Source organism: Berghia stephanieae, chromosome 5, assembly GCF_034508935.2.
Source record: "Berghia stephanieae isolate SIO BIC M18660-M18661 chromosome 5, UCSD_Bste_1.3, whole genome shotgun sequence".
NCBI lineage: Eukaryota > Metazoa > Mollusca > Gastropoda > Nudibranchia > Aeolidiidae > Berghia > Berghia stephanieae.
Window position 1 is genome coordinate 69,944,489 of NC_088364.1, and position 14,447 is coordinate 69,958,935.

The 14,447-nt window shown below is 36.1% G+C and overlaps 1 protein-coding gene across 1 annotated transcript; it reads right to left on the reverse strand.

Annotated features, from left to right (window-relative positions):
- Positions 1–2,417: 2,417 nt before the first annotated feature.
- On the reverse strand, positions 2,418–14,235 carry LOC144973519 (hydroxyacyl-coenzyme A dehydrogenase, mitochondrial-like). The gene is made up of 7 exons (XM_078916030.1): positions 14,001–14,235; positions 9,775–9,903; positions 8,903–9,060; positions 8,537–8,663; positions 6,198–6,360; positions 3,683–3,799; positions 2,418–3,156 (listed from the first exon to the last, which is right to left on the reverse strand). The coding sequence occupies exons 1-7, from the start codon at positions 14,115–14,117 to the stop codon at positions 3,032–3,034; spliced, it is 936 nt and encodes a 311-aa protein (XP_078772156.1). The 5' UTR covers positions 14,118–14,235; the 3' UTR covers positions 2,418–3,031.
- Positions 14,236–14,447: the final 212 nt, after the last annotated feature.

Consider the following 14,447-nt stretch of genomic DNA (forward strand, 5'->3'; position numbering starts at 1 on the left):
AATTTTGATCTTCTCACTGATTATGTCATGCACTGACGTTTGTTTGTTTGTTTTTAAGGGTTTTACGGCGCTTGCAACACATTTAGGTTATATCAGCGCCAGTAAAAAGGAAGAAAATGGGATGGTAAAAAGTTCTAGAATTACAATTAAAGCACCCAAGAGAAAGTAAGACAAAGGGGAATGGGAACAAATAGGGATCAGATGTAGATTCCAAGAGCATACCACCAATGTACTTAGTTTGATATCACCTATGTCTCATCCGGACACAAGCACAAAATCCAACAAAGAGGAATACATTCAAATGCTTACATTATACATTAAAAATAACAAATATAATAATACATAACAGAGAGATGATTTACAAGGAAAAAAATATCATCTCCCAAAACAAGAACTATGCATTTGACTGTTTCCCTCCCAGCCAGTACTCCGGCCAGGGCCAGGACAAAACCAAGTAATCTCATTCCAAGACAAAGACAGAAAGCAATTGGAAAACAGATACAGGGGGATAGAATCATGCACTGACACATATACTGGGACTGACAGTTGTCAATAGGAAGCATTACCAAGAGTTCAAAGACACTGATTCAGCCATCTGAGACTATTTGTAAAAAAAATTTGGCTACAAATTACCAAGAAAAATGGACAATTAAAAAAAAAAACACTTTTTAAAATGGAGCTTTCATATCGTGCAATATCCACTAAACATGCTCAGAGCGCTTTACATGGGGTCCCTAGCCAACAGCAACACTTAACATGTAGGAAAAGACTACATGACACTTGTTAGGCGATATTACAATCTTCTTTTTGGACAAAGTAGCAATGACTATCCCGCACAAATCTTTGGGCCTCTTTTTCGCTCACTAAGTGCCCGAATTTGCGTCAAAATATGGGACGAAGCCGTTTCCTATATGCTATTTTAAAAAATTAATTACGACGCTGTTTATCGATGAATATGACTGAAAGTTGGCACACAGAAAAAAGGTCATTTTAGATTATGTCAAGCGACAAAACTCATACGATCACCAGAAGACCGTTAAAAATAGATTTTTACTCTTTGGAGTAAAATAATTCTAAAACTACCGGGCGTGGAGGTTTTGTCGCTGACAAGGTAATACATGAACATTTCTTCTTTTTGGTTGTAAAATTTCATATGAATATGACGAGTACTTTTCCCGTATTTTACAAAACACCATCCTAATTTGCTCTTCAAGTTTCAATCTTTTAATCCACTTATTACGCAAGATACAACCAGAGGTCGAAAAAAAAATGCGAAAAAGCGTCCCATATTTTCGCATTTTTTTCCTTTTTGCGGGTCATCCAAATAAATGACACCTTTAAAACTGTATAACTTGTTTATTTATGAATGGATTTTCAAAATTCAAAAACATTTTTACTCAGTGGAGACAGGGCTTTGGTTTTAGACAAACATTTTCCTCAAAAAGAGAAAAAAACATTTTTCATAGTCATTGCTGGACAAAGACAATGCATTTAACAGCCAGGTACTGGTTTAAAACTTGAGTATGGTGAGAGAATGCGAGTAAAGACTGTTTTCCAAGGACTAACTAGGCACCGCTTGGGACCTGAACCCAGAACCTTCCAATCCAAAGGCGAGTGTAAGACCACTAGACCACGTAGCCACACTACATTCAACTCCATCCCTTATTAAGCTGGGGTGAACCATCTCTGGAAAACAACAGTTGTTTGTTTGTGAGTGCCAATGAAATTTTTTTTTTAAACGACAGGAGTGCCTGGGAAAGCGTGGGAAAGCGTGGCTCAGCGTTACGGTCTTTGCTTTATACCCAAAAGGTACCGAGTTCGATCAACCGCCGCGCTTTGTGGCCTTGAGCAAGTCACCTCGCCCTAGCTCACTTTGCGGCGCTGCACTGCGGCTGATGCCTGGGATATTCCAGTCTTCCCTTGGAATAGACTCCAAAGACAAATTTCCCCATGGGGTTGAATAAAGTGAATTTTATTTATTTTATTTTTAAAAGATTTAAGCCTCAACAAAGTCAAAGAGTTCCTAGTTAACTAATGTGTCAGGGTGTTGATCTTGGAACCATTTCGAAACTTCAATGACGTTTTCAATGAGAAATTAAAGTTTTAGAATATGACACTTGTCTTTGGTTCGAGTTATATTCTAAGAGACGTAAAGTTGAGTCCTCAAATCAAAAAGGATTTTTACTCACAGTCTTTCACCATTTTCAGGTCAAAGATGAGTATCTGATTGTTAACAGCATAGTCTCTATCTTAAAAATAAAAGGCAATGTTGCCTTACAAGCGTCATGTCTCATCCACTTTCAACTGTCATCATTCATTTAGTCTATAAGTTATACCCCCAATTTTGCAAAGTTATCCAAAAGTGGCAGTATAGCAAGTAACCATGTACAAAACATAAATTTTGAATAACACAATGGTTGATTCAAACAGTAAAAATAATTTTATTCATATTATACATGAGGTTTTATGAAGATTATGCAAGGAATGCACTCTGATTATCAATCAATATAATAGTTCCAGTCAACTCCTATCATCACTATTGTAGATTTACTTATATTCTTACACCTCTGATATAAACAATGAAAATATTTTCCTCCAAATTTAAGTACGCTCAAGTCATTTGGTTTTTTAAAAAACGGTTTTGGTGAATAATAAAGACAGAGATTAAGGCGCTAGAGAAACAAAATCTAACATTACGAATGGCAATTGAATCAAAAGTGTCTTACATTCTAGAGAAAATACACGTGCCCAATAATTTGAAGAAATGTGACATCTGTTTTCCTTCTGCAAGGTTGTGCTTTACATAATTGAATTCAATCAACAGAAACAAGAATTAAATTTTTTAAAGTGAGAAGCTATAGTTTCCAATGCAAACTAGACAATCCTTTTTGACAGCTAAGTATGTCAATATATTGAATGTATATATATATCAATCTATCATCAAAGATTCTCATTATCACAACATAAACAACGTGACCACACCCTCTCGTCGATTCTATCACAAAACTTACAAAGTATGTCCTAATCTAATCTATTTCTTCTTGTATTCGTAGAAGCCTTCTCCAGTCTTCATGCCCAGTTTCCCCTCAGACACCAACTTGTTGATCATTGGGGAGGGTTCAAATAATGGGTTGTTGGGGTCTTTCTCTTTCCAGCCTGAAATTAAACCAAAATAAAACCCCAACAAATTGTTAATTCAAGTAAAAGCTATAAGCAATGGGAGTCTTTTTAAAAAACATCAACTGGTCTCATCTAATTATTCCAAATCATGCAGGAACAGTTATAAACTTAGGAGTAATTGGAATGACAAAACCACATGGGCTGTCATGTCACATTTTTATTTATTTATTCTATTTTTTGGGTGGAAAGGGAGAGATTGGGGGGGAATTCTCATTGGTTTATGAAAGATTTCTAAAAATCATCCTCAGCTTTGAAAGTCTACTGGATTCAAAATCTAACAGCTTTCTTGGGCACCATCTTTTTTTATGAGTGTATAGCACTTATCCATAATATATGCCCACTCCAGGCGCTTCACAATTTTATCTTTTATCACTGATGATGACATTTAATAAATATCATAGGACATATGGCTTGTTAGCCACTAATAAAAAGAATTTCATTTTTTTTTTTTTTTGCATTATCACCTAGAGCGATCAAAGTCAACAATATATCGTCTACTTACCATCTATGATGAATTTGCATGTATCCAAGCCTACGTAGTCTGTCAACTCAAAGGGCCCCATGGGATAGCCAGCACCCAACTTCATGGCTGTATCCACATCTCTTGGAGAGGCATCACCTATAAATCAATGTTAGAGAAGATTTTAACAAATTGCAATAAAGATAAAGATAAATATTTCATACAAGACAAATCCAATCCATCAGCAACCACTTCTCCCTTTTAAAAATAATTGGAATAAGATTCAAAACCCATTCAAGAGTAAATCTAACCGAAATTGCATTTAAATCTGAAGTTTATGGATCCGTTTCTACAATTTATACCTCAGGCATTATCAATAGTTGTTTTGTTTGTTTGTTGCTTTAGGTCTCTTCCAACACAATTGAGGTTATATGAGAGACCGCTGAAACAAAAAAACAAGCAATCTAACAAAAATAGTACAAATGTAAATCAAAATCATAACCTAAAGATATCATAAGCTAAATTATAAATAACCAAGAACAAACAGGCAGAAGATTTACAGAATAAAAAATATCCCCTGTCAAAAATACAATCACAAACCAAAGAAGCAGGATAGGCTAGTAAAGAGAAGAAGAAACGACATCACTATCGGATCGTACACCCATGCGAACATCATAGGTATATGATTCAAGGGTGATGCTCCCATCCAACCACCCGCTATCAATAGTTGATCACAGAGAGAAAGTCAATATTTGAAACAGTGTTATCCCAAATCCCTTCCATTTGTGAGAAAGCTTTGTCCAAAGAGAAAGGGAATTGGTTCAAATAAGGAACAGATGTAAACTTCAAGAGCATACCATTAACATACTTATTTTGACATTACACATCACATTAAAGTGTTTGTTTTTTTTTGCGGGGGGGGGGGGGGGGGGACACACTCAAATGTTTACAAATCATATGAAAAACAAAAATAATAAAATGCAAAACAGAGAGATCATTTACAAGAAAAAAAATATCATCTCCCAAAACCCTAACTACACATTTGACTGTCCGGCCAGGTCCATGACAAAACCAAGTAATCTTATTCCAAGACAAAGACAGAAATGTTTTTGTTGTTTTTAAGGGTTTTATGGCGCTTGCAACACATTTAGGTCATATTAGTGCCCGTAAAAAGGAAGAAAATGTTATAGTAAAAAGTTCTAGAATTATAATTAAAGTACCCAAGAAAAAGGAAGATAGATTGGTATTAATTCAAAGAGGGAACAGATGAAGATTCAAAGAGCACATTATCAATGTACTTAGTTTGAGATCACCTTAATGTCTCATCCTGACACAAGGATAGGTACCCACTAAGAGGAACACACTCAAATGTTTACAAATCATATGAAAAACAAAAATAATAAAATGCAAAACAGAGAGATCATTTACAAGAAACAAAAATATCATCTCCCAAAACCCTAACTACACATTTGACTGTCTGGCCAGGGCCAGGACAAAACCAAGTAATCTCATTCCAAGACAAAGATATAAAGCATGTTGAAAAACAGATACAGGGGGATAGAAGACAGCAAGTACCTCCCTACCCCACCCAGTCATTAAAGTCTTATCCAGACACCAGCACAGGATCCCATTAAGAGGCACACACTCAAATGTGTACAGAATACAAACTAACAATAAATAACAGTGAATTACAAGGAATAAAGTAACATCTCCCAAAACTATAACTATATATTTGACTGTTTCTCTCTCAGTCAAGGACTCCAGCCAGGGATGGGACAAAACAAGGTAATCCCATTCCAAGACAAAGATAGAAAGCAACTCGGAAAACAGATATAAGGGGAATAGAAGCCTCAGTAAGTGCCTCCCGGACCACTATGGGAGGTCAGGAACCCCACCCAGAAAGTTAATATAAGAAAGTATATATAAGTTAAAATTTTATTAAATAAAAATGTGTGACCTGCAAAGAATTTAATTTAATTTAATTTTTTTTCCATTTTAAAACTTGATAGTATGCATTTTACAAATTATATTGTTTTCATAGATAAAATTATATCAACACAAAATAGATGGCAGTTTTCTCCCTTTGCTTCCTGTCTTATAAAGTGTAAATATGCACGATTATCTTAATAATGAATAGATTGTGTTTTTTTTTGTTTTGTTTTTGATTTTTTGGGGGGGGGGGGGGGGGGGGGTTTCGATCTTTATAAGTTATCCATTTAATAATGACATACAAACAAAATTCCATTTATCCATCACAAAGGGAAATTTGCTTTTACAGAGTTAATTTCAATAACAGGTGAGATAACCCAAGCATATGCCACAGTGTAGTGCTGGAAAGTGAGCAAAAGTTTATTGCACACTGAAAAGCAGTTGTTAATGGTGGTGTTCAATCCCATGTCCTTTGAATGGCAAGACAATGCCTTATCCACTACACCATGTCTCGTAGAATGACAAAGCTTTATTTGGTCTAGTATGTGTGTGTGTGTGTGTGTGTGTGTGTGTGTGTGTGTGTGTGTGTGTGTGTGTGTGTCTCTGTGTGTGTGTATGGTTAGGTTACCTCTTTCCACCAGCCTGACAGCCTCCATCATATAAGGCACCAGAAGTCTGTTGACAATGAAGCCAGGGGTATCTTTACATTTGACTGTTTTCTTTCCCACAGCTTGTCCGAATGAGTCCAAAATATTGTATGTTTCATCTGTTGTTTCTGGGATTCTAATAACCTAAAAACATTTTTTTAAAAATTTAATGAATAAATAAAGTGAGATTTTATATGGCACGATAATAAGTAAATGTGGTTCAAAATCTAAAAGCAACACTTTTCAAGTCGGATGAGACACTCATGCAATTTTATGGTTTACCGGATACTATAACCAGCAAGGTAGTCAGTTTACATCTGAATACTGTGAGATTTGAGAGTTTTATGACATGTTGAGAGTCTTAATTTATCTTTGAAATAAAAATGAGTATTATGACAGATAACTTTAAATGTTCAATCACATCAATACAATGAATCTTAACAAAGGGAGCAATGCACACGCACACACAAAAAAAGCATACCTTGGGGCTGATATGCCCATATTTGCAGGCCTGATAACCCAACGTAATTCATTTTTGTAATGGGACAATATTTAGCAGTGGTTTGAGATTATTTCCATTACAACAATGAGCCCTAACCATTTGGGTTATCAGACCTTCTTGGGATTTACATTTTAAAAAATAGAAATCAAGGGAAACAATCCTTGATATCTTTTTTAAGAAAAGTTATTCCCTTATTATCCCTTTAGTTGAAATAAAATAGCCGAATTGAAAAAAGGGGAGGAGAGAAGGGGATGTGAAAAGTTAATAACCCAACAAAATCAACAAAAAGGAAGAGTCAGAAATAAGACTGAAATTCAATATCAAATGAATCAAATGACGTCTAAATTTTGGTAGTCTGCAATGAAATCTCAAATTACTAGACTATACAAAATTAATTGGCTGCCATGTCTCCCTCTCATTATAATAATAATAACACGGGCAAAGGTTATCTCTCCAGATGGTAAAACAGCTGTTTGAGATCAAAGCAGGTATGTTTCAATGTGATACATTAGCCCCCTATCTCTTTGCAATTGTCCTGGACTACGTGATGAGAAAGACGTATGCTGGCATGGAGAACGAGCTTGGCTTCGCACTACATAGACAAAGAAGTAGGCGCAGTCCAGCTATGATTGTCACGGATCTAGATTTCGTAGATGATCTGGCTTGACTGAACGGGGAGATGGACCAGGAACAAGAAGTCCTCAATAGACTTGAAACGGAGGCTGAACGAGTAGGACTGTGCTGTAATGCTAAGAAGACAGTTTTCCAAACCTACAGCCAAGAAAGGCCAATTAGCATACAGGCAAAGAATGGAGAATGGCTGAAGGAAGTTGACAACTTCAAGTACCTAGGAGGTTGGACCCAAAGCAGTTCCTCTGATATCTCTGTCAGGAAAGCATTGGCTTGGAGTGCCTGTCACAAACTAAGGAAAATCTGGAGCTCAAATCTACAGAGGGAAATAAAGAAGAGACTGTTCCTGGCAACGGTATAGTGATTGCTTCTAAATGGAGCAGTGACATGGACTTAAGCCCTTGAGAAGCAACTGGACGGCTGCTCCACTCGTATGCTGCGGATGGTCTTCAACACAAGCTGGAAAGAGCACATGTCAAATGAAGAGTTCTACGGTGACCTTTCCCCCATTGACTTCGAAGATACAACAGAGAAGACTGAGTTTGTTTGTTTGTTGCTTTAGTCTCTTCCAACACAAGTAGGTTATATGAGAGACCGCTGAAACAAAAAAAAACAAGCAATCTAACAAAAATAGTACAAATGTAAATCAAAATCATAACCTAAAGATATCATAAGCTAAATTATAAATAACCAAGAACAAACAGGCAGAAGATTTACAGAAAAAAAAATATCCCCTGTCAAAAATACAATCACAAACCAAAGAAGCAGATGACTGAGACTTGCGGGGCACTGCTGGAGATACAAGGAGGAAAATGCAAGCAGTCTTGTGCTATGGGAACCACTAGAAAGAACCAGAAACAGAGGCAGGCAAAATAAAACATACATTGACTGTCTGCTAGATAATATAGGAATGGACAACACCCGGGAGCTGCATACACTTATGGAGGACAGGACAGAATGGTGAAGACTTGTGGCTCATGTTGGGCCTAAGTAAATAAGTATTATTATTATTATTATTATTATTATTATTATTATTATTATTATTATTATTATTATCATTATCCAGAAGAAAAAAAGGTTAGCAACGCGTGAAAGTGTATTCCTCACTACTTTTAACCCGTGTCTAGCCCTTTTCTCGATTGCAAACATGGACTTGACTTGCTATGAACCTGGAGACGAAATACCAACCTCAAGAAGTTTCATTACAGGAACAGGGTTAAAGAAATGGAGACCTCCAAACCGATCCAGCCTTTCTGTGGAAACAGCAATTTCTTTGATGGGTATGGAGGATGTATTGCTAGCAAATACACTATGCCTGAAAGCCAACAAAGAAAATGATATATATATATATATATATTAAACTGATAATATCATTATATTGCCTTGTTTCACTATTAAAATAAGTCAAATTAAACAGCAGACTCTCCAGCACAATATGAATAGTTACCATTATATACATCATCAGAAGCCATAAGATTTATGATTGTTATTACACAAAACCCAAGCCATTTAATATATACAAATGAAGACAAAAACAAGAATCACTAGTCTTACTTGGGAGCGACTTTGTCAATGGTAGAAAATAGCTTTTTCTTGATATCCAAGTTTTCCACAATTGCCTCTATCACCAAATCAGCATCTTTGACAGAATCTCCGACATCTGTACTGAAGTTAAGGTTGTTCAAAACATTTGCTACATAGTCAGCCTGGGCCTGAAAGAAATAATTAGAAGTGAAGTGGAGTACAAATCAATCTCAGAATGAAAATAAAGTTTCTTTAACACATTACAATCAAGATAAAGTGTGAAAAATAATTTGTTCAAGAATAAAAAGAATACAGTGAAATCAAAATGCAATCAATCTCAACAAGTTTTTAAATATATAATAGTACATTTTATACAACTATTAATCATAAGATAAAACGCCTGAGAAATATAATGCTTGGAACCCTCTAATATGACACAATTGATAAATTAATGGAAAAAGTTAAAAAAAAAATACAAGGCTGATATTCTTATCTAATTTACTCAACAAAGTCAATAAGCTGATTTAGTCTTTCCTTGAATGAATGGAGTCATACTTGTTAAAATATGAATTTGTCAATTTCTCCCATACACTTAATATATCACCTACTGCCCAGTTTGGCTAAAATAATCAAATAGCCCTTTAGATCATATAGCCAAAGAAGTCAAGGCTTTTTTTTTGGGCCTCTGTAGCAATACATTACAAGGCCCTTTCTGCAAAATCTAATCATAGCTGGGTAGACAAATTGGTCCGAAAAAGCACCCAAAAAAAAATAAAAAAAAATCAACTGAAACCCAGTCTGAATGTTTTTGGTTCAAGTGATCTAATAAGATATTGTGACCCCAAAAAATAACATCTTATACAAATCGATGAATAGAGTTAGTGAAACCTGTACCAAGTTACCTTTGAATCATCCCCAAACTTCTTCTTGGCAACACGACCCAAACTTTTGTTGATGGAGGCATTTGCTTTGTCCACAATTTCTTGTGTTTGGTCAACAACTGTCACTTTATGGCCACTGGCTGCAGATACCTAAGAAGTATACAACAAGAAACTGAAAAACTCTGTCACAAACTGTTCTATTCCAAGAATCTGTTGTAACTTTTAGGTCAAAATCACTGCTCAAGCCCATATAGAAACCAAATTTCAATATTATATTGTATAAGTTGTCTGTTCTGAACCCCTTTTGTACTAGCACTCATAAGTAACTATATGTACCAGATACTTGTTCACACCTGAGTCAAGTGGGGTTACAAGTGTGAAGTAATTCAACAATTGACACAACGTCAAGGCTAAAGTTTTGTCATCTCTATCTGATTACAACTCTTGCCTCATTCTGTTACAAATCAAAACAATGGAAAGCCATTGATGTTGCTAGAGATGCCAAATTAAAATTTGTCTTGCAGGATATGCTGGAGCCTGAAGACATAATCAGTAACTGGTATTGTTTGTTTAACTCTACAGAAAATGATAAACCTTCGATTTGTGGACCTAAGTAGCGCTTTTACTTTACTTTAATTACTTTACTTTTAATTTAGTTTATTCTTCATACTAAGCTTTCAGTGCTGTTCGTTTTTATTTTATTTTCCCTTTGTGAGTTCATGTTTTATTGTAGAGCGCCTTAGAGCATGAATTCGTGGAATTTGCGCGCCATACAAGTGATTTGTTATTATTGTTATTATTATTTACTTTACTATCCAACGTCGTCCTCTCCCCGCACTCTGTTATGCCAAATGTCTGCCCATACCTCCCGTCTGTTGGCTGTATCATACAACTCTCTTCCATTCATATCTGTCCATTCTAGGAAATTTTTTTTATATATCTAGGCCTAGGTCTTCCTTTTCTTCGTTTGCCCTCCATTTTCCCCTGTACCACATCTTTCTTTAGGGAGCATGGGTTTTGGCATATGTGACTGAAAAAAATGAATTTTCTCCTTTTGATGATATTTAGTAGTCCTGGCATGACTTCTAGTTCTTCCAGTACGCTGTCATTTGTTCTTCTTTCCCTTCTTAATTAGCACTAAAGGACAAATTTTGGTGGTGATTGTTTGGCACTCACTGCCTGGACCTTCAAAGCTTAACTCACTCAATCCTAGAGATTTTTTCCTACTTTTCAAAATTGGAAGAAATGAGCATGTGTATAGATAGTTCTATTCAACTACCATTAACATGTAAAAATGAAAAAAACATTTGCTTTGATACTACGCCTATAATTTGTCTCAGAAAAATGTAATAAATTGGCATGGGGTAAAAGTAACCTGGGTAAACTACGGATAGAGTCTGTGTCAGGGCTGAGTGAGTTAATTAGCACTAAAGGACAAATTTTGGTGGTGACTGTTTGTCACTCACAAAGCTTAAAAGGGTCATGGAACAAGAATTCATCCTGGTAAATGTAGCATCAAATAGACAGAAACGATTACTTGTTACTTTTAGGATAGGATGCTTATAGTTAAAGCAAAGTACCCTGCTTTAAGATCAAACCCTTACAATCACTTAGTTACTGCTGGACAAACAGGGTCAGAAAACACAATCATCTACAATCAGGACTAAAACCAGTCCCCCTACTTAACATTACCAACTGCTCCGGTAATAAAGGAGCAGCTTTTTAACATCTCACTCATTGATGCTAATTTTCATTGATTCGGATTCTCAATAATACATGGTTCAGATCCCATGACTACTAACTTTTACTCTGATGTCTTTCTTTACACTTGGCCTGAAAAAGAATTGCAACCAAGTTTGGTTTTCTGACCCGCAGCCTCTAGAGAATTCATTGGGTACAGAAATGTTCCTTCGCTTAAACTTAAAGCCAGAGACGCCAATCTTCAATTTGACTTACAGGAATTTCAGACACCACTCGGAGGAATTTCAATGCCGAAAGAGGAATTTCAGCACACACAAAAAGGGAATTGGGATGATATTTGATTTGGTATTGTGTTTACATATTGTATAGATCTAAATAGATAACTGATTACAATATTTTCTGACAAATGAACACATTGCCAAATACAACCCCAAAGTTTCCTTATTTCAGTGAAGAAAAGCTCCAAAACATAATAATGGTAGTGAGGATGATGTTGTGTTGGTGGTTGCAGTAGTAGTAGTAGTCGTAGTAGTAGTAGTAGTAGTAGTAGTAGTAGTAGTAGTAGTAGTAGTAGTTAGTAGTAGTAGTAGTATAGTAGTAGTAGTAGTAGTAAGTAGTAGTAGTTTAGTAATAGTAGTAGTAGTGATGATGATGATGTCATAATGGCTGTTGTAGTAGTAATAGTGGTAGTGATGATGATGTGGTGGTGGTGGTGATGGTGACTGTGGTTGTAGTAGTGGCAGTGGTTGAAGTAGTAGTGATGATGTGGTGTGGGTGGTTGTAGTAGTAGTGATGATGTAGTGGTAGTGGTTGTAGTAGTAATGACGATGTGGTGGTGGTGGTTGTAGTAGTAGTGGTAGTGATGATGATGTGGTGGTGGTGGTTGTAGTAGTAGTGATAAGGATGTGGTGGTGGTGGTTGAAATAGTAGTGGTAGTGATGATGTGGTGGTGGTGGTGATTGTAGTACTAGTAGTGGTTGTGATGAAGATGCGGTGGTGGTGGTGGTTGTAGTGTGTGTGTGTGTGTATGTGTGTGTTTGAGAGAGAGAGAGAGAGAGAGAGAGAGAGAGAGAGAGACAGAGAGAGAGACAGAGAGAGAGAGAGTGCTAAAAGTGCATCAAGTGATAAGTAGAGCAACACGAACTTTAAAAACCAACGAAGTTAAAGTAGTGATGGTTGTAGTAGTAGTGATGATAATGTGGTGGTGATGGTGGTTGTAGTTGTATTAGTAGCAGTGGTGATGATGACGATGTGGTGGTGGTGGTTATAGGAGTGGAAGTGATGATGATGTGGTGGTGGTTGTAGTAGTAGTGGTAGTGATGATAGTGTGGTGGTGGTGGTTGTAAAAGTAGTGGTAGTGATGGTTGTGGTTGTAGTAGTAGTGATAGTGATGATGATGTGGTGGTGACGGTTGCTGCTGTAGTGGTAATGATGATGTGATGGTGGTAGTTGTAGTTGTAATGAATATGATGTTGTGGTGGTGGTTGTTAGTGGACGGGGGGCGGAACAATTAAACATCACCGGAATATGACGGAAGTTGCCTGTAACCTGGAATTTTTTGCTCCAGACCGGTGAAACCAGAGTTTTGGCATCACAGCTTAAAGTACAGATGCAATCAATGTTATTAATGGAACCAAAAGATTAAATGATTGTGTGTTCGTGTGCGTGTGTGTGTGTGTATGGAAACTAAAAACTTGCATTTTGAGTATTCAAACGTCAATGTTACCCATACTACTATTCCCACGACTGACAAATAAGAATGTTCTGAAAATGGTCTTCTTACTTACAAAAAAATTTTACAATCAAACTATTGGTGGTAAATGATGAGGCTTAGTTGTCTTTATTGTTAATGATACTCGGCCTGCCAGCCCTTTGTTCAAGTCCCAGTGTAAGTGGTCCAAAGTTGAGTTCTTGGAGAAGGCATTTTACCCACATTTTCTAATCGTACTCAATGGTGCAAAATGATAATCTGTCCAGTAAAAGTGGGAAAAAAGGTCTAATAACTCCTTCAAGTCGCCATGTTTCATCCTCAAGGTTATGTGTTGCTGTTGGTTGGATAAATTGATATAAATCACCACTATTGGACATTTAAAATTTAATTTAAAAATCAAATGATTTTAATTTTGGTTTTGGATTTAGAGGAAATGTTCTAATTCTAAGTCAAATATAGAGTTAATCAAAGTCTTTGACAGAGATTTCTCATGATGTACTTGGTTCAAATTGGTCTAGTTCAACCGATGATAAAAATCCTAAAAATAAATAAATTTTTAAGTCACATTTTTTGACTTCTTGCCCCTGCCCTTGATTCAATTCCAATCATAAAAGGTTTTTGAACTTTGTACTCAGAATTATACAACCGATTCTCGTTGATAATATATACAAACTATTAAAACTGCGTGAACACAAATACATCAAATCCAAATTTAATAATAATCTCTCTATTATCATTACTTGTAAATTAGACGGAATATCTGAGGACAAAAACCAGGGATAAGTACCGAGGACTAACTGGACCGGCGAAGAAGGGTCAAAGTTCAACTCTTTACCTGTGCGATGCCAGAACCCATCAAACCACTGCCAATTATAGCAACGGTCTTTACAGAATTAAACTGTGACGCTGTTGTTGACAATCCCCGTGAAATGATTCTTGATGAAAAAGACATCTTTTATTCTATTCTAGAACTATTCCTCAACTCAAGAGTACCCGAAGATGTGTCGAAGTATGAACTCAGTACTCCGTCAAAAGAAAAGAGAAAGTGGAAGTTTGCAGTCAGGGTTGCCAGATTATTTTTCAACAAAATGCCAGGGGAAGACTCAAAAAATGCCAAAACACTCAAAAAGATGCCAAAGTCTGTTGACTCCCACCCCCACTAAGAAAACTACTCACTTTTGATAGACAATTTACTATCATATCCTGGTGGCTTGCGTGTTTTCTTTTCTTTTTCTTATCTTTTTTTTTTTTTTTTTTTGTTTTTTTTTTTTTTTTTGAATTA

Bases quoted from the DNA above. Each gene is read 5' to 3' on its own strand.
- LOC144973519 (XM_078916030.1), bottom strand. From the start codon at position 14,117: ATGTCTTTTTCATCAAGAATCATTTCACGGGGATTGTCAACAACAGCG. The intron at 9,061-9,774 runs GTAACTTGGTAC...TATTTCTTTCAG, and splicing joins AGTTTGGGGATGATTCAAAG to GCCCAGGCTGACTATGTAGC. The intron at 8,664-8,902 runs GTAAGACTAGTG...GTTGGCTTTCAG, and splicing joins ATTGACAAAGTCGCTCCCAA to GCATAGTGTATTTGCTAGCA.